An 18,949-nucleotide genomic window follows, 5' to 3' on the forward strand; every position below is an offset into this window, starting at 1 on the left:
GCGCTAGCTCTTAGAAAGGTAATTAATCAACGAGGCAAAACCAGATATTGCTTGTTTTCTGGCGCTCCATCAACCTCATTGATCTTCTCGAATAGCAACCTTCTATGACTTGAATTAGATGTCTGTTTCTCCACTGTGAGATACCGTCTATAAACAGCCATTCATCAAGAGACTTTGGCAAGACATCTGTCTACCTCTCTGTGACCGGGAAACAAACTTTTTATTGGGTGGCTTGGTGTTTCCAACACATTCACATCAACGTTACAGTGTGGAACAATCACACATCAGTTGCAAGGTCATATTCACAACACATCCAATGTTATTACCGATGATGAATTGAAACTTGCCGTTGTGAAGAGAGAAATAAAAGTGAAATGATCCCATCCATCCATTTCATTTCTGCTTATCCTCACAAGGGTCGCAGGGGTGCTAGAGCCTATCCCAGCTGTCTTCGGGCAGTATGCGAGGGACACCCTGAACCGGTTGCCAGCCAATCAATCGCAGGGCACACAGAGACAAACAACCATCCGTGCTCACACTCACACCGAGGGACAATTTAGAGTGTTCAATCAGCCTGTCATGCATGTTTTTGGAATGTGTGAGGAAATCCAGAGAAAACCAAAGCAGGCTCGGGGAGAACATGCAAACTCCACACCGGGAGGCCAGAGCTGGAATTGAACCTGATCCCTCTGCACTGTGAGGTCGACGCGCTAAAGAAATCAGTCCTAAGTGCCTACACTAGCTCCCAGTTAGCTGTAGAATAGACTTTAAAGTTCTGCTACTGGTCTATAAATCAGTGAATGGCTTCAGTCCTGTATACATAAAGGAAGTGCTAATAGAATATAAACCCTAGGGCTCCGAGGTCCACAGACTCAGGTCAACTAGTGGAGCCCAGACTTCAAAGTAAACATGGTGAATCAGCATTTAGCTGTTATGCTGAACGCGAGTGGAATAAGATGCTGATAGAAGTGAAGTCAGCCCCAATCCTGGTTAAAAACTATGCTTTTCTTTTTTCTACACTAATGATTAATGGCTTTCAGATTCAATAATGTTTTAAATTTCCAAAATCTTGTTGTTGCGCTGTTCTTTTCGTCATTTTAGTAAGTAAATAAACATTATATTTATTTTTTTGCTTTTAAATGCATTGAAGTCTTTTGTTTGAACTGTATATGTGTTTAAATGCTGTGCATTTAATTATGAGAAGCAAACTGAGTTACCTTGTGAATGAAATTTCAAATGCGCTATATAAATAAAGCTGCCTTGCCTTGCTTTACTATTACCCTGATGAATAGCATCACCCAAACAATGAAGCTGAAGCAGTTATAAAATGTATATTATGATGGGAATTGAATGAGTAAATATATATAAAAATAAGGCCAAAGGCTATGGTTTATGAAACAGATTATTTTCCAGTAACATAAGTGTCACAGTGTCTTTTTGAAATTGTACAACGCTTGCAGTGACAATGAGTTGGACACTCAAAAATAAATATGGTAACACATTTGCCGTGGTGATTATGCTGCCACCAAACACAGTATATTCTAGACACAGCTGTAAAATTTATCAATGCATGTTCATTTTTAATTCCCAAGAGGAATGTTATTTTTTATCCAATTATTTTTGATAAAGGTAATTTTTAATTTAGGTCGCAGGTACTTGGAACTTATTCCAGCTGACTTTAGTCTGGGCACACTCTTGACTTGTCGCCACGAGACCAAAACATTAGCTGTAAAGTACCCAGCACTGCAATCTAATATCGAGAAAGAGATTTCAAGAATTCAATGGGCGGGGTGGGGTATGGGGGGGGTCATCTCTCCCTTGGCTACAGCCACTCATGGAGAAGATTGGGCGCTCCCAGCGTGAGACAGTTTGAACTGATAAAGATGTCAAAGGGGCCCCTCCTTCTTATTGCAAATCATTGTTCCGCTCTTTCGCTCACTGTGCTCAGTCTTCTGAGTGTACCTTACGCTTAATAATGTTCTTTCTGTGACTCTCCTTGCAGGTTGAGTCACCCAGTTCTTGAATAACTACTGGCCAGGCTACTGTGTCATGAATGATCACCTAAATGATCAATTTCTTAATTAACTGCCACTTGACTTGATATCTGCAAGTTATTCACTTGAAACAAACAAGGCCGTCTCCCCACATCAAGAACTCGGCCAGTCGATGCTATTGTTCACAACAGACCTGTCCCTATGCCCGGCCATAAGGGGGGCCTTGGCCACCCACCAACATGCTTGTGTCCCCTCACTTGGTAAAACGAAACTTGTTTTTTTTAAATGTAATTTGTATTTCATCACAATTAGCTATTCTTGTGCTGTAAAATATTAATATTGAGTTGTTTATCACTATGACATTAAAAACTATGAAGAAATAATGGTGTGAATTTGTTTGGTTAACAGCCAGTCTTGGAGACAATAGCAGACCACAACCTGACTGAAAATAGTATTACACACACACACGCACAGGCCTATAAGCGACAAATAACGTCAATGTTAGAGTGCAAGAGTTTTGGACGTTTTACCAAGTGAGTTGCAAGTTTTTTTGTGTGGTGGTGTAGGGTATTAATAATATCCCCCCACGCCCCAATTCATTTTATATGGCCCTCCTTACGTTTTTGGTCTGGGGATGGGTCGTGTTTACACACAAACATACTAGCGTATAACTGCTGAGCTGAGCAGAACGTAGTGCAAACCAGAATCAAATCATTAACATTTGGAGTCTTACAGGATGCAATTTAAACGTTTCCTTGAGTTTACTGCATAGTAACAAACATTTTGTCGCAAGTGCAATTTCCGGTGATTTGCAATGCAGTGTCCTTGCTCCACAGCATTACGTGCATTCAATTTATTTTCCTTGGAGCTACCCACTTTCAGCTCATGGGTGCGCAAGAGTCTATCTCTGTTGACTTTGGAGAAACCGAGCACACATGCACAAAGAACCAATATGCAATATGAGATCAACCACAGTAAAATGAAAACAGTTTTTTCTGTCTATTCTTGTCTATAATCAAAGCAGAAGACATTGTGAAAAACACGTCAGCTGACATGACACACTTCATGTGTTGAGCTTCCTGATAATATAGCTCCAAATCAGGTGAGGACTATACAATTTACAGTATGTACTGTGCCTTTAACCCATCCCCCAAGGTGAGTGTGAATTTGAGTTTCTGCCATTCCAATTCACAAAGACCCGCAAATGTCCGGGAGGATCCACTGGCACATTAATCAGACACATTAGGCAGTTAATGGGCGAATACTTACAGCGCACATTAGGGCTGTCTCTGGACTCAGCCCAGGAAATTAACAACTCACCAGACAGAGACAATTCATGGTACATATGAAACAACGGGACCAGACAGCATGAAGGTGGGCTAAGGCTTTCTTTGCCCTCACAGAAGAAATTAACCATTCAGACTCGTCTACACTGACAATACTGCTCTCTTCAATGCATTAGGTGTATTGCATGTTCATTCCAGAAATTTGATGGCTATTGGAGCCTCTTCATACAGTATTATGGCAAATTGCCGAGTCCTTACACAGCTAATAATAGACCCAATTAGAGTACAAAACTGAACTGGGAACACTCAATTGTAAATAGCATGAGTAAGACGTAAAAGAGGCAGAGTTAAGATAAGATAAGATAAGATATCCTTTATTATTTATTTATTATTTATTATATTAATGAATAGGATTAATCCAACGGGGGCCTGTTGGGAAAATAATGTCTGCTAACGAAACTCTGTGTTCCTCCTGTGGATTGTCTTTGGATGGATACTTGGATGGATGCTTATAAATAAACAAATAACATGTGATTTTCCTGTACAAAAGAGATCACTAAATTGGGTCAAGTATAAGAACTTACACATATGCATTTTTTAAGTAAAAAAGGCTTTTTGATGATGTATAAATTGTGGAAATTAGCTATTATTTGGTGAAGAAATGCCAGGAATTAAGGAGCCGAAGAAAGAAGAAAATCACAATCAACTACAGTGAAATGTATTCCTTAGCAATACTTGCATTTATCAGTGATAAATAAAATTAATATCACATAGTGACTCCAACATGACCTTTAATTTACCCATTTTTTCCTACCGATGTCCCATCAGGAACTTGTATTCATTCATTCACATTTTCAAGGATTATATATATATATATATATATATAAACTCTGGGGCGGCCCGGTAGTCCAGTGGTTAGCACGTCGGCTTCACAGTGCAGAGGTACCGGATTCGATTCCAGCTCCGGCCTCCCTGTGTGGAGTTTGCATGTTCTCCCCGGGCCTGCGTGGGTTTTCTCCGGGTGCTCCAGTTTCCTCCCACATTCCAAAAACATGCGTGGCAGGCTGATTGAACACTCTAAATTGTCCCTTGGTATGAGTGTGAGTGCGAATGGTTGTTCGTTTCTGTGTGCCCTGCGATTGGCTGGCAACCGATTCAGGGTGTCCCCCGCCTACTGCCCGATGACAGCTGGGATAGGCTCCAGCACCCCCCGCGACCCTAGTGAGGATCAAGCGGCTCGGAAGATGAATGAATATATAAACTCCCTGATCCACACAACCAGGATATACAGCAGCGACATCGGGATGTCATTCGGGCTTGAGAAATGTAGTCGGGTGGTGACTAAGAGAGGAAAGGTAGTCCGTACTGAAGGGGTCTCACTCCCTGAAGGAACAATAGCAGACATTGAGGACAGCTACAAGTACCTCGGTATACCACAAGCCAATGGCAACCTCGAACTGGCAACAAGGAAAGCGGCTACGGCCAAATATCTCCAGCGAGTGAGGCAAGTCCTAAGAAGCCAGCTCAATGGCAAGAATAAGACCCGGGCAATAAACAGCTATGCCCTGCCAGTGATCAAATACCCTGCAAGAATAATAAGGTGGCCAAAGGAAGAGATTCAGACTACGGACATTAAGACCCAAAAGCTCCTAACCATGCATGGAGGGTCCCATCCCAAATCCAGCACCCTGAGACTGTATGCAAGCCAAAAGGAAGGAGGCCGGGGACTAGTGAGTGTGAGAGCCACTGTCCAGGATGAAACATCCAAGCACCATGAATACATCAAGGAGAAGGCTCCAACGGATGACGTACTCAGAGAATGTCTCAGACAATGGGGAACAGAGGATGAGGCGCTGGAAGAGGGACCATCATGGGAGGACAAGCCCCTACACGGGATATACCACCGGACCATAACTGAAGTGGCCGATCTCAAGAAGTCCTATCAGTGGCTAGAGAGGGCTGGCCTGAAGGACAGCACAGAGGCACTCATCCTGGCTGCTCAGGAGCAGGCCTTGAGCACCAGAGCCATTGAGGCCCAGATATACCACACCAGACAAGACCCAAGGTGTAGGTTGTGCAAAGAGGCACCTGAGACGATCCAACACATAACTGCAGGGTGTAAGATGCTTCCAGGGAAAGCCTACATGGAACGCCATAACCAGGTGGGTGGCATAGTCTACCGAAACATCTGTGCGGAGTATGGACTGGAAACCCCAAGGTCAAAATGGGAAATACCTCCGAAGGTGGTGGAGAATGACAGAGCGAAGATCCTGTGGGACTTCCAGATCCAGACTGACAAGATGGTAATGGCGAACCAACCAGATATCGTGATCATAGATAAAGGGCAGAGGAAGGCCGTTGTAGTGGATGTAGCGGTCCCAAGTGATGGAAACATCTGAAAGAAGGAACACAAGAAACTCGAGAAATACCAAGGGTTCAGAGAGGAGCTGGAGAGAGCCTGGAAGGAAAGGTGACAGTCGTGCCTGTGGCGGTCGGAGCACTCGGGGCACTGGCCCCCAAACTGAATGAGTGGTTGCAACAGATCCCTGGAACAACATCGGACATCTCAGTCCAGAAATGTGCAGTGATGGGAACAGCAAGGATACTGCGCAGAACCCTCCAGCTTCCTGGCCTCTGGTAGAGGACCTGAGCTGAATGAGGGACGGACACCACCCGAGGGGTGAGACGAGGAATTATTACAGTATATTTCATCTAAGACACAGCATTTGACTAACACAAACAGCTTAAACGAAAAAACAATTACAAGTTTTTGTTTTGCGGTACACCCCATGAAACATTCACAGTGCAGACTCAGAGCACAAATCAGTCAGTTAGTTGTCAGCTAGAGTTCAATCAATGTAATGAGATAGGAGATGTACGTTAAAGCTGCCCTGCTTCATAAAATAAAAAATAAAGAAACACACGAATATTCATCAATTTTCAGGATGCATTGCAAGATGTGAACCATACGTCACTCAAAAGAGTGCTCAGAATATCTTACAATAACGATCTATTTGCATGAAGCTGGAAAGGGTCACAAAAGTATCTCCTTAGTAAGCCTTGATGTTCATCATTCCATGGTGAGACAGTCGATAAATGGAGATAATTCAGTTCTGTTGCTACTCCCCCCCTATCCTGTCATGATAAGTGCAAGAGCACAGTGCAGAATACTCAATGAGGAGAATAAATTGTTGGCTAAGGATGGCTGTCACATGCTAAGATCTGTGTTAGCAAAACTATGAGAGGTAAAACATCAAACAAAATTTGATATCCTTGGAGGAAGCCAGTGCTGTCCCAAAAACACATTGCTTCAGGTTTGGGGTACGTGTTTTCGACAGCAATTTCAATATTAGGTATGAATTTGCTCAAAAGTAGAGATTTGGAACCTATCGCTCGCTCGCGTTAGTGCATGCTGATTTAAGGTGACCAGATTTTCAAAATTATAAACCATGAATACAATTTTTGCTGAAAATCAAGTATGGCAGAAATGACTAAATTGTACGGTGGTGTCAACCTCACTGCGTTCCGCTGTTGAATTTATTGTTGCAGACTGTTTTGAGAAGCCTCTGCAACTTACAAACTGCCTGCTGAACATGCGCTCACTTTGCGTACGCTCACTTTGCATCCAGTTAAGGCTGTCAACCTGTCCCGTAAAATACAGAATCGTCCATTAATTGGGAATTAAATGTTGCGTCGGTACGGGACGAGGTTTGTTCCATATTTTCCAAATTGTCCGGTGTGTCTGTCACACACAAACGTGAACGCTGAATTTAACAATAATGAACAAATTAAAAAAGCATTGTTCTATATGCAGGATCTACCTAGGACCCACAAGAATAGCCTGCATCTGGTGTGTTCTCCTCCGCTCTGTGCCAAATCCTCTGTACCACACACGAAACACCAAGCTGTGGCACGTGTTTGAAAAGTGTTGACTACAGCAGATACTCCTGAGACTCCACCATGTCCTCAATAGAGGAAACAGTAACAAAAATATCGACGAGAAATGATCTCCTGATCACTCTCAACTTTGAGCTCTCCCGTTCGGAGTTTTCGAAGTGCTCTTGTAAGTAGCACAGTGAGGAAGAGAGGGAAAGCTGTTGACGGGTTAGTCCTGATTTAGCAACAATGATCACACAAATGGGGTTAAGGAAGAGGATTGTTTTGCACTTTTTCCCATTTTTTTTCATCTATTCATTTGGGTTCACACATGTTTGTTTTTATTATAGTTATCTTTATTAAAGTAAAAGTGTTGCCAGACAGGCTTTGTTACATCTGTTCCAGCATTCTACAGTATGTGCGTGTAATGCCGTATGCTCAAGTGCACCCTAGTTCAGCCTACTCAGCCTTGAACATGTATACATACACGTTTACAAGCGTTTCTTTTTTTTTCTTCATCTTAAAGTAAAGGTGTCCACAGTTGTTGCATTGACAGCACTTTAGAGGCTATTTAATTTATGTCTTGTTCTCTTTCAGTAAAAGTTAAATGTTTGTTTAGATTACATTTGGTTTTGTTCCTTCAGGTGTCCTTTTTGTCTCCACTTGTTCTTGTCGTCAGCCGTCCCTTTTGTGTTTAACCAATCAGGTCCCTCAACCCTTAGTGTCTTGTCCAAGTATTTTTCGTTGTCTCATCACTTTGCTTGTATTTAGTTCCCTGATTTCAGTCAGTCTTTAGTGGATCGTTAGGTGTGTCTGGGAGCTCCTGTCATGTTTTTGTTTGTGGCGTAGTTTTTTTGTTACTTTGGTTTCCTGTGGTTTTTCAGGACTTTGTTTCAGTTTGTATTTACCATTATACTCCTGTTAGAATTTTTTTGAAATACATTTTTCTCAGCCGACCCTACTCCTCCACACACCACTTTGTAAAACATGAAAGTCCCCATACAGGCTTGGTTTAATTTACAGTGCTTTATATGTATGCAATACAGTACGCCAGTTCTATATGCTCAAATTCAGGCTATTAAGTATTTCATAATTGTTAAAAATGTTAAAGTATAAATCTTTAATTTGCAGCACTTTTTAAAGCCTATAGGCTAAGCTCAGGTTCAAGCTATTTCAATCCATGAAAATAAATCATGTTCAATGCTAATGCAGCACTTTCAATTGTAGTGTAGTACGTGTAAATGTTTTTTTGACTTTTCCTTCCCTATTGACCACCAAGTGTCCCCAGAGGCTAATTTGACATGTTAAATAAAGTCAATTAAATCAAATCAGGCTTTTTGTTTTGGTGTGATTCTATGCATTTCAGGATTTTTTGGAGACAAACCCTCAATTTTTTTTTCACCCACGTGGTTTTGCCGCGACACCGTGAGGAGTGTCCCTTAATTTCCAGATCTGAAAGGTGGCAACCCGACATCCAGTGTCTACATAGTATACGTCATTAAGCATCGACTCCATGGCGGCAAAAAAAAAAAAAACAACGCTTCTGTTAAGTCGCATTATGACAAAGACGTAGGGAAGACAAGGAGAAATGTGAAGAATCTTTGCATTGCAGCAATAGTGATCACAGCAAATTGAAATAATAGCATGGCATAGAAGACATTTGTACGCTGCACAAAATGGAACCTTGAAATATTGTCCATGAAAAGTATTGCTCCTCTCAAACACAAGTGTGTCTGTTTCAACAAAAGTGAGTCTTCTTCAACAAGTGGCAAATGGAGTGGTAGGAAAGTGGAAACAGTGAACTCAAAATTCTGATCACTCAGGTGAAAGGCTCTTCCTTTGAGCTGTGGGGATCACTTGAGAGTTCATTTTCAGACGATATAAGCGCTAAAAACTTACATTACATGACAAACTGACACTGTATGCTGACCTGCGCAGCTCAATCCGCAGATTACTGATTTTTTTTCTTTGCTTGCACCACACAAATGACAACAAACAATGAAAAGGCATGAAGAAAAACAGAGTTTTGAGCCACTCGACAGAGTATCATCACACTTGTCCTTTAGATCTAAGGCTGCTTATGCGAGCGACAGGCCAGATGCAGCAGTTTATACAGTCGGTCTTTGAGCTGCCAAAACTATAAATTTGAAAAGAGAAGTGTTCGTGCTAAATAATGAGGCCGGAGCATTATTATAGTCTTCACGTCAGACAAGATTTAAGGGAAAGCAAGACAAAACTCTACATAGGTTAAAAGGAAAGAAAATGCGACCCCGGGTGACCTTTCCTTTTTCAAATTCACTATACTCATAAGGCCACAAGTGAGCGCATCATTTTCTGTGCACAGTGATTCATTATTCAGGTTTAATGTCACTGTGTGTTTCCATTCACTGAGAGCAATGAGCGTGCAGGCTGGATGCTCTGACCCAAGATCCCACAAGCGGAGCTGCAACTTTTTCCTTTTCAACAACTTTGCCGACAATTTAATTTCCCGGCGGAGCTCCCCTTCACAATTCAAATTCCCATATCGCATGATGAAGTGGATCCAAGTGACAAAATATCCTTCTTTTTGACTTTGTGCAATCATAGCTTTTTAAAGAGCATTACTTGAACCTGATCTGCCTCATCAGGCCGTCCATTCTAAGACCGACAGTTGCAAACACGACAACTAAAGTGGAAGAAGCTTTTTGCACAGCAGGGTGGCACATCAAGATGCTACTGTGCAACCTCCTAACCACTTCTCTCACCGGAAACACAGACCCGGCACTGTTTCGCATAGATTATTCAAGAGTTTGTGGGAATCTACGGAAACAAAGCTGCTGATTGGAGGCTCAACTTTCCTCAGTTATAAGGGATGCGTTGTGTTTTCGAAATCTTGTGACCCAGGTTTGAGAGGCCCTCTAAAAATATGAGACAAATGGAACAAGCTGTCAGCTGTGAATATCAAACACTCTTTCATGTAGTTTCCAGGTGTTTGTTTAGACTTTCAGAATAATTTATACAGCCTCGCTAAACATAGAAATCAATGCATCTGCGACATATTTATGGATGTCAAATCATGTTTATTTCTCTGCTTTAAGGCATCATCATTGGTAATTGTCAGAGAATGAACACATTTGTTTTTGACGCTTTCTGAGCTGAATTTGACAGTGACAAGTTAGTGAACATAAGTTGTGTTAGACTCCAGTGTGCTTTTGTTTACTTTCACTTGTTCATATAAAATGTATTTAGTTCTAGAAACATTGGAGCGGGGTCTTCAGAGGTATTACAACAGTGCTCGGGAAGCAGGCTAGTATCTAGAAGACCTTGCATTGTTCCGGCCGATGCATGCCGTGTGGGTTTGTGTGGGTCATCAACGATATGGGTAAGTGAGCATATTTTTTGAACTGTATATTTCATAAGAGAGGTGGTCTTATGTTTCCCCTTACCAAAATTTCAAAACGTCTATACATTCACTTACAGACGTCAAACGGATATCACAGGGCAGGATATAGTTTCTCTAATAATAACACCTTATAGACTACATCATTTATCAATGCCGTTGCTACTCACAAAGTATTGTTTGACATTGGAGATTCCACTATATGTTTTGCAGCAATATTTGAAACTCCGACTCCAAGTCAAGTCCTTATAAATACAGTCATTGCCAACTCTGTCTGGTTACATGTATTTGATTGGAGGAAATTTAAAAAATAAACAATTAATGTGAGTCTTTTTGTATAATTGACATTTGATGGAAGAAAAAAACATCAAACACATAGGACAGAATAAGTATAAACTCAAACGACAAAATACCTCGAGTAAAGGAGGACCGCCATTGTGCCCTATACGACACAACAATCTTCCAAACAAAATGGACATTTCAGAACTATGGTGTTGTAAGTCTCATGAGTCTTTGATTCAGGGAGAAAAGTAATATTTTATTTTGAAAGTAATGAGTACAATACCACTAACCTTGACCACGTCTTCATCTGTGGTGCGACACTCCACTGCTTCAGAGACATCAGTAACGGAAGCGTCTATTCCGATGGTTACCACCTTCACAGGAACAGCAACAGTCTTTCCGGTCAGGACTGCTGTGTTTAAAATATCAGTATTCTATGGAAGGAAACCAAATCATAATCAGCACAGTAAGAGGAAAACATTTGTCGAATCTGGAATCGAACAGTATCAGGAAGTGAGAATCATTAAGAACAGGCTGAATACTGTTGCTTGTTAATTAACCAACAACTAATGGTAAATAGGCTTTCCACTGTTACTTCATTGACCTACTGATGACCCAGCATCAGGAGCAACTGTGCGGGTACAGTATCTTGATCAAGGACAATTCGACATGGTCCATGGCCAGGGATCAACCACTCTACCACTGAGCCATGCCACCCACCAATCAATCTTCTGGTGATGTTTGGGGTTACAACTGGATTGTTTTGATCTGAGACGTTATGCCAAGGCACATGAGTAGTTTATGCATACCATGGTCATCATTTAAGACAGGGGTGTCCAAAGTCGGTCCTCAAGGGCCGCTGTCCTGCCTGTTTTCCAACCCTCCCAGGAGCAACACACCTGATTCAAATCATCAGGATCTTTCTAATGCTGCTTCAGAGCTGGCTGATGAGCTGATCATCTGAATCAGGTGTGTTGCAGGCGGGAGAGCTGGAAAACAGACAGGAGAGTGGCCCTCCAGGCCCGGAGCTGGACATGTCTGATTTAAGACAATAGTTATTAATTATACCAAGACAGGTTGGTGGTTGAAAGTAATATACCAAAGAGGAACATGGTAACAAAGAAAAAAAGTAGGAAATGTAACACAAATTTGACTACAGTTCATTGTATAATTTATTTTTACACTTAAATGGTGGTTGTGATAATGTGCTATTTGACTTTAAAACCTAAACAAATTAAAGCTCAAAAAGCTTTCTTGAACAATGGTTGAATTGTGAGACATCACAGCCCCTAGAATACCGTACCACTTTGAAATTTATTCGTGTTTACCTTGAGCAAAATAATGTATCAAGAGAGCAGTATTTTTCCAGATCTTCAAGAAAGACTTATTTTTAGTTGACTATGGAAACAATATATTTTTTCCCCCTTCAAGGGGTTTGGGGAAAGAAAAAAAATGCAGTAAACAGCAATACTAATTTTGCAATAAAATGGGATTCCAGCATTTATATACTAACTTGCAGTAGTGCCTATGTCATAGGCCCTATGATATTCTTCGAGAGTACATCGGCATAGTTATACATAATTGCCTGGTAAATAACTTCAAGGAGGCATCTGTGCCAGTTTGAGAATTCAAAGTGCGTGCCACTTCTGCCACGTACTGTCGCCTCTTTTCTCCCAGGCTTTCTGAGTAATCATTCTGCTTCCAGGCAGACTAATACCCTGAAGCATCCATCTTCTATAAGACCCAGGGGCGTCACAGTGTCTTTGTCTTGTCCCTGCGGCTAGCTTGCTGTCGCAAAGCTGGACTTGTTAAGTGCTGCAAATCTAAAAATCACAACTGGCAACACAGAGAATTTTGAATTTGACAAACAAATACTCCAAAGCAGATCACGCAAATAAGGAGAGAATGTTGAGCCTATCAGTTTTAATTGGGGGTTCTTTAGTGCACAAATGACAGCTTAAGTTTTGTCAACGCTATCAGTGCAACGTCATCTCTCTGAACACAAGTCACAACCTTTAGTCACACATGCCCATATTCACACACTGGGGTTGTCACAGAAGATAATGAGGGCCCATTAAGATATGTTTGTGGTAACATTCAGTCTCTGAGAAATTACTATTCAATTAGGTTGCTGTATCATTCTCAGAAGCACAGTAAAGTCTGACATTGAAGAATGCTGCCAAAAGACAAACAGGAAAAAGTCTCTTGTGGAGTAATGTTTCCAGGATGCTCTTAAATTCACACAGTAGCGACCACGAACCAGCCTCTCAGAGCCAGAGATTATCATTAACTGAGGCAACAGATACAACAGCCAACACGCAGAGATTGTTATTACACAAAAACTGCATGAGAGTCTGAATAGGACATGGAAGGAGGTACTGTATACCGTTCCTTCCACGCTCCCGAGGGTCAATTTTCCTTTAAACGGAGGGTTTGTCTAAATTAATTCTGTCAGCAAGGATTTCCAGAGGCTAGTTTAATGTAAATGATTCGGTAAATGGTTGAGAAGCAGTGAAAGCCGAGGCTAATGTTAGATTACTGAGTCTGAAGATGACCCAGCAGACTGAGAGCAAGCTGAGAGAAGGGCACTTAATAAGCCTCAGTGGGATCTCACAGTGATGCATCAATGGGCCACACGCTAAGACATGGGCAGCACAATTAACTGCAAAAATGGGGACTAATAACGCGATTGGCGGGTTTTCTCAGTCAGTGATTTCTGACTGAACACTGACGCCTGTGAAGGTAGACACACCCTAATGACCATTTTACTGCGAGACTATAGTTCACAGTTGCACAGTTAAGGTATGTTTCACAATAATAGATTATGGTTTACATTTCTATTGCGTCGCAAAACACATCACTGTCCTAATCCAATGCATTCTTCTACATTGAGTTTTGTGTGAGCCAATCTCAGTCCCCTTATTGCATGGAAATTATGATTCTGTGTGTGTCAAACTTCACTACTGGACGCTGCTCTACGACTAGATGTAGTGAAAATATTTTTCATGTAGCTTCCTTGTTTGTGCTGCTCTTCCTGGCAAATTCACCAGTATTGGAGAGATGTCTTTGTGAGAAGTGACTGTCTGCTTCTTCAAGGATCTCTTTTTTAGCATTCAGCACAATGCCGTTGCTGGTAATGTGTTCTGGGCCGTAATTTCTGCCGTGTCTCGGCTGGATCTGAAAATAAGTGAGATTTAAGGTGTCAGTCTGAGTGACATGGGCAGCATGAGAAATAGCAACATCGCCCATTCTGGTGTTGTAATTAGCTTCTCCTCCTTGCCGTAGTAATGCAGTGGCACTCTGACCGGGCCATCCTGGTTGCATCTGCTATAAATGAGCAAACACAGTGGAGCCAGAACTTAGTTGAGAGTTTTTGCTGGACCTATGACCTCACAGACAGGCATGCTGAATTCTATAACAGATTCGAAGAGCTGCAAGTTAGCAGGCGACATATTACATACAATTCACTTCCCCTCATTTCACACAATTCAGGTGTGTGAATTATATTGTGATAAGCTATCTTGTTCCTGACTCGTTGTATCGACAAGTCACACAGCCCCCCAGTGATGCAGGTGTATTTTGTCAATGGTTTTTGCATGATAACATTTGCTTGAAAGTCAATGCATTGTTTCTAATAGAAGAAAACGTCATTGTACTGCCTACTGCCCGAAGGCAGCTGGGATAGGCTCCAGCACCATGACCCTTGTGAGGATAAACCAGATGGATGGACACACACACACACACACACACACACACGTATATATAAAATTCCTCGTCTCACCCCGCCTCGGGTGGTGTCCGTCCCTCATTCAGCTCGGGTCCTCTACCAGAGGCCAGGAAGCTTGAGGGTTCTGCGCAGTATACTTGCTGTTCCCAGCACTGCACATTTCTGGACTGAGATGCCCGATGTTGTTCCCGGGATCTGTTGCAACCGCTCATCTAGTTTGGGGGTCACTGCCCCGAGTGCTCCGACCACGACAGGCACGACTGTCACCTTTACCTTCTAGGCTCTCTCCAGCTCCTCTCTGAGCCCTTGGTATTTCTCGAGTTTCTCGTGTTCCTTCTTTCTGATGTTTCCATCACTTGGGACCACTACATCCACTACAACAGCTTTCCTCTGCCCTTGATCTATGATCACGATATCTGGTTGGTTCGCCATTACCATCTTGTCAGTCTGGATCTGAAGGTCCCACAGGATCTTCGCTCTGTCATTCACCACCTTCGGAGGTGTTTCCCATTTTGACCTTGGGGTTTCCAGTCCATACTCCGCACAGATGTTTCGGTAGACTATGCCAGCCACCTGGTTATGGCGTTCCATGTAGGCCTTCCCTGCCAGCATCTTACATCTTACGTGTTGGATCGTCTCAGGTGCCTCTTTGCCCAACCTACACCTTGGGTCTTGTCTGGTGTGTTATATCTGGGCCTCAATGGATCTGGTGCTGTGTATACATATATATATATATATATATATATATATATGTGTGTGTGTGTGTGTGTGTCTCCATCCATCTGGTTTATCTTCACAAGGGTCATGGTGCTGGAGCCTATCCCAGCTGCCTTTGGGCAGTAGGCAGGGGACACCCTGAACCGGTTGCCAGCCAATCGCAGGGCACACAGAGACAAACAACCATCCGCGCTCACACTCACACCTCGGGACAAATTTTGGGTGTTCAATCAGTCTGCCATGCATGTTTCTGGAGTGTGGGAGGAAACCGGAGTACCCAGAGAAAACCCGTGCAGGCGTGTGGGCTTATATATACAGTATATATATATATATTATACACTATGCGCAAAAAGTATCAATATTAAGAGTTTGTTTGGAAATGCGCTCATAGCATGCTCCGCTCCACTCCGACCCTTGGGAAAACTTAGAGCCTTGTTGGAATGCGCCATTGGGTTCTTCAAAATGCCCCACTCTAGGAGTGCCCGGTTTTCTGGCTGGTTTGACTGGGGACAGGGAGCGTCAGACTGTCGGGCAGGAAAAGATAGAAGCTATAAAAGCAAAATGTGAGGGTTGTGAGCTGACTAAATAATGGGATAATATACATCAGTGAGCAAGGGGGTCAGCTCACTGATGTATATTACAGCTGTACCATAAATCGTTATCCATACTTCACAACCCTTGATGACATTTTAGCATTTTTCAAGTCTTTCAAGAACAAAGGCAATAAAATCGGATATGATGAACGACTAACATGAAATGAATGAAATATTCTCAATTCTGATCAACAGTTCCATCACTTGATGATGAATTATAAAAGACAGGAGCAAAAGGACAGTGAAATGGGAATAGAGGAGAGCTGCTTATGAGCTTTAGACATTAAACACAAATCAGATAATGTCCCAAAGCTACCAAGATGACCTTTCATCAGCGTTTCCCTTCATGCACAATGCCAAATCTCTACTTCCTTATTCCAGGAGGTGCTTAATTGGTCAGAAATAAGACACACGGAAGAGAGTGGGAATAAAGAACACGGAAGCCCCTTGCAGAGTGATACATCACGGCATGACAGCACAAGGATGATAAGGATGGTTGAGAATAAGCCTATGCGTCGCTTTTTAATGATTCTCCCTTTGTTTGACAGTATTCTCAGTTCTTCCGATCGGCGCTCCTCCAAGGCGAAACGGTTTTCAGCTCTTCCTCTCTTGCTATCCCTTTTTCCGTCCAGCTAAAAGGATCTATGTAAGTGGCTGCAGTCAGTGTATGGCACATAAAGAGACCAGGCGGCCTTATATATACTGTATATAAGAAGAATGCTTAACCTGCTATTGATTAGCACACAGTGCCCTGTCTTACTGCTGGCCAAGGTCAAGAGAAGATTAACTTAGCACTTGCCCAGATAGTGGACTGTTGCAGAAGGTGTCACCTGATAGAGAGCTAATGAGGGATCAAGATGATCATCACATGAACAGGAAAAACTGACAGTTCTAAATTAGCAGGTGTGTCAAGTTCCAGTATGGTGAATGTCTCAAGCAATAGAGACATTGTGGAAAAGGTTGCTTAATTTTCTGTCAAAGTTCACAGTAAAGGTGAACCACATTATTTTGGGAAGAGGAGTGGGATGGTGTGGAAGGCATGTAATTCAATCATGGAAAAGTATTGCATCCAACTGTTCAAATTAGTTTTGCTTTCATTTTATTACCATTGTGGGTTCCACCATTTATTCATCCATTTTCAACACCAACCATCCTGGGTCATGGGGAGTGGCTGGAGCCTATCCCAGCTGACTTCGAGAAGTAGTCAAACCAGAGCCTGAACTGGTCGCCAGTCAGTCACAGGTTACATATAGAGACAAACAAACACTGACACCCACATTCACACTGTCACTGAGTGGGAACCGATCCCACGCTGCCCACTCACAAGTCAGGCAAGTGTACCACTCCACCATCAGCGACGGGTTCTATTTTGGATATCCGCTCATTTACCAACAGATTTCATTTCAAAATCTGAAAAGAATGTCTCTCATTTGGAATCGGAGAATTATTCAGAACTCACATTTGTTATTTTGGATGAATCAGTTGATTGAAATGAATTTAAAGGTTTTCATTTTTTTCAACCTTTATAAGCGGTGTATCAAAAAGTAAAAAGCTTGCATCAGAGCAGATAATGCATTGTGAGTACATTCTCGGGCTTACTGGAGCATTAGTGAACTTGAATTCATCCAAGTTTTGCTTCCACATCAAAATAAAAGTTAGATCTAGAATGTTCCCTGCATGAATAAGTTGTCTGTTATTGAATATAGACATTTTGTGGATGCTATTGACGGTTCAGTCAGACCAAACTGCTCTCCAATGTAAATGAGTTTTGAGAGGACATGATTTATGAGTAAACTTTGCAGAGAAGCATCTTAGTGACATTTTGCTGACATGACAAATGCCCTTGAAATGATTAATTCTGCTCTATTTTGTAGTCTGTGTACATTGTATAGGGTCTTGATGTCCTATTTTCATGCAGTGTTTCTTAATAACTGCATTTTTATATTTTCATCCTCAAATGTAAACCGACGGTGAATATACAGCACAAAAATGCATGTCCAGAGTCAGAGTCTTCATAATATAATTTGTAGTATTGATTGCGGGGTGGTGCTAACGCAGTAGGAAGCCACTCTCTTGATCCCAGTGGCCAAGAATTGCACCTCATGCTGTGAAAATGAGCTTGTGAATAAAACATGGGTCCACTTGGGCAAGAACATTGTAAGTTTATAGGAGACATCCCCTGCAATTCTCCTGACTTCCATACCTGTAATATTTTACATGTAATATGTATGTACAAATATTATGTACAAATAATATATAATATATATATATATTTTTTTTTTCTCCCCAAGATGGCGCCCGAGTAGGCAGCCTTCGGCAAGTGCTCTTCAAGAGCCTTGCTTTTTTGTTCTTTTTTGCTGTTTTTGTCTTTTGTCTTGTCACATGTTGTTGTTGTTTCATTGTGTGGACCTGATATGGACTGTTTTCAGCGCTTTTTGGCCATGACATTCGTCAAAGGAGCAGTATCTGTGCTTGGTGGTTGCGCCTTCTCGGCAGCACGCCTGTACCAGCACAGATTTTGATTGGGAGGAATGTCGGCGCCATTGACTGTCGGTGCTGGACAGACCTGGGGCGCTTGTGTTTTTTGCGCCAGTAATAGGCAGCATTTTTCACAACCCCGATTTGTTCAGTGGCTATGTCAGCGCTGTTGGACAGTTGGCGTTGGTGCGGCTGGATGGATGGCCGCTGAAGTTGAGGATGAGGAGAGAGGAGCATTGGCGAAGAGCGCCGATGCGTATTTGGAACCGTGAGTCACCGCTTGGAATTGAAATGGATTTCCATGGGACAGGTGAAGTGAACCAATCTCTTTTTTCGTCAATGGATGCTACAGCTTCTTGTTGACTTTGAAACTTAGCTTGTAGCCGATGTGTGCACATTTTGAGCATGACGTCTCTGATCCACTGGTTAAAGGACACTTTGATTCTCTCCTCTTTCATCCCAAACTGCTTCAAACAACAAAGCGTGTGACGGAAAAGTGGTTAGGACTGCACGACTGTCCGTGTTTTATGTTATGTGTTGTGTTTATTATTTTACTTTATGTTAACTGTTTTGTAAAGCGCTTTGTTACAGCTGCCGCTGTTGTGAAAGCGCTATAT

The 18,949-nt window shown here is 42.2% G+C and overlaps 1 protein-coding gene across 1 annotated transcript in view; it reads right to left on the reverse strand.

The window, feature by feature from the left end:
• Positions 1–18,949, reverse strand: part of si:dkeyp-14d3.1 (transmembrane protein 132C) — a 123,264-nt gene that overhangs the window by 11,995 nt on the left and 92,320 nt on the right. Inside the window, exon 5 of the mRNA XM_052068003.1 lies at positions 11,108–11,251. Within this exon, the coding sequence (XP_051923963.1) occupies positions 11,108–11,251 (144 nt within the window). The remainder of the gene's footprint in view (positions 1–11,107; positions 11,252–18,949) is intronic.

This window comes from Hippocampus zosterae, chromosome 6 (genome assembly GCF_025434085.1).
Source record: "Hippocampus zosterae strain Florida chromosome 6, ASM2543408v3, whole genome shotgun sequence".
Classification (NCBI taxonomy): domain Eukaryota; kingdom Metazoa; phylum Chordata; class Actinopteri; order Syngnathiformes; family Syngnathidae; genus Hippocampus; species Hippocampus zosterae.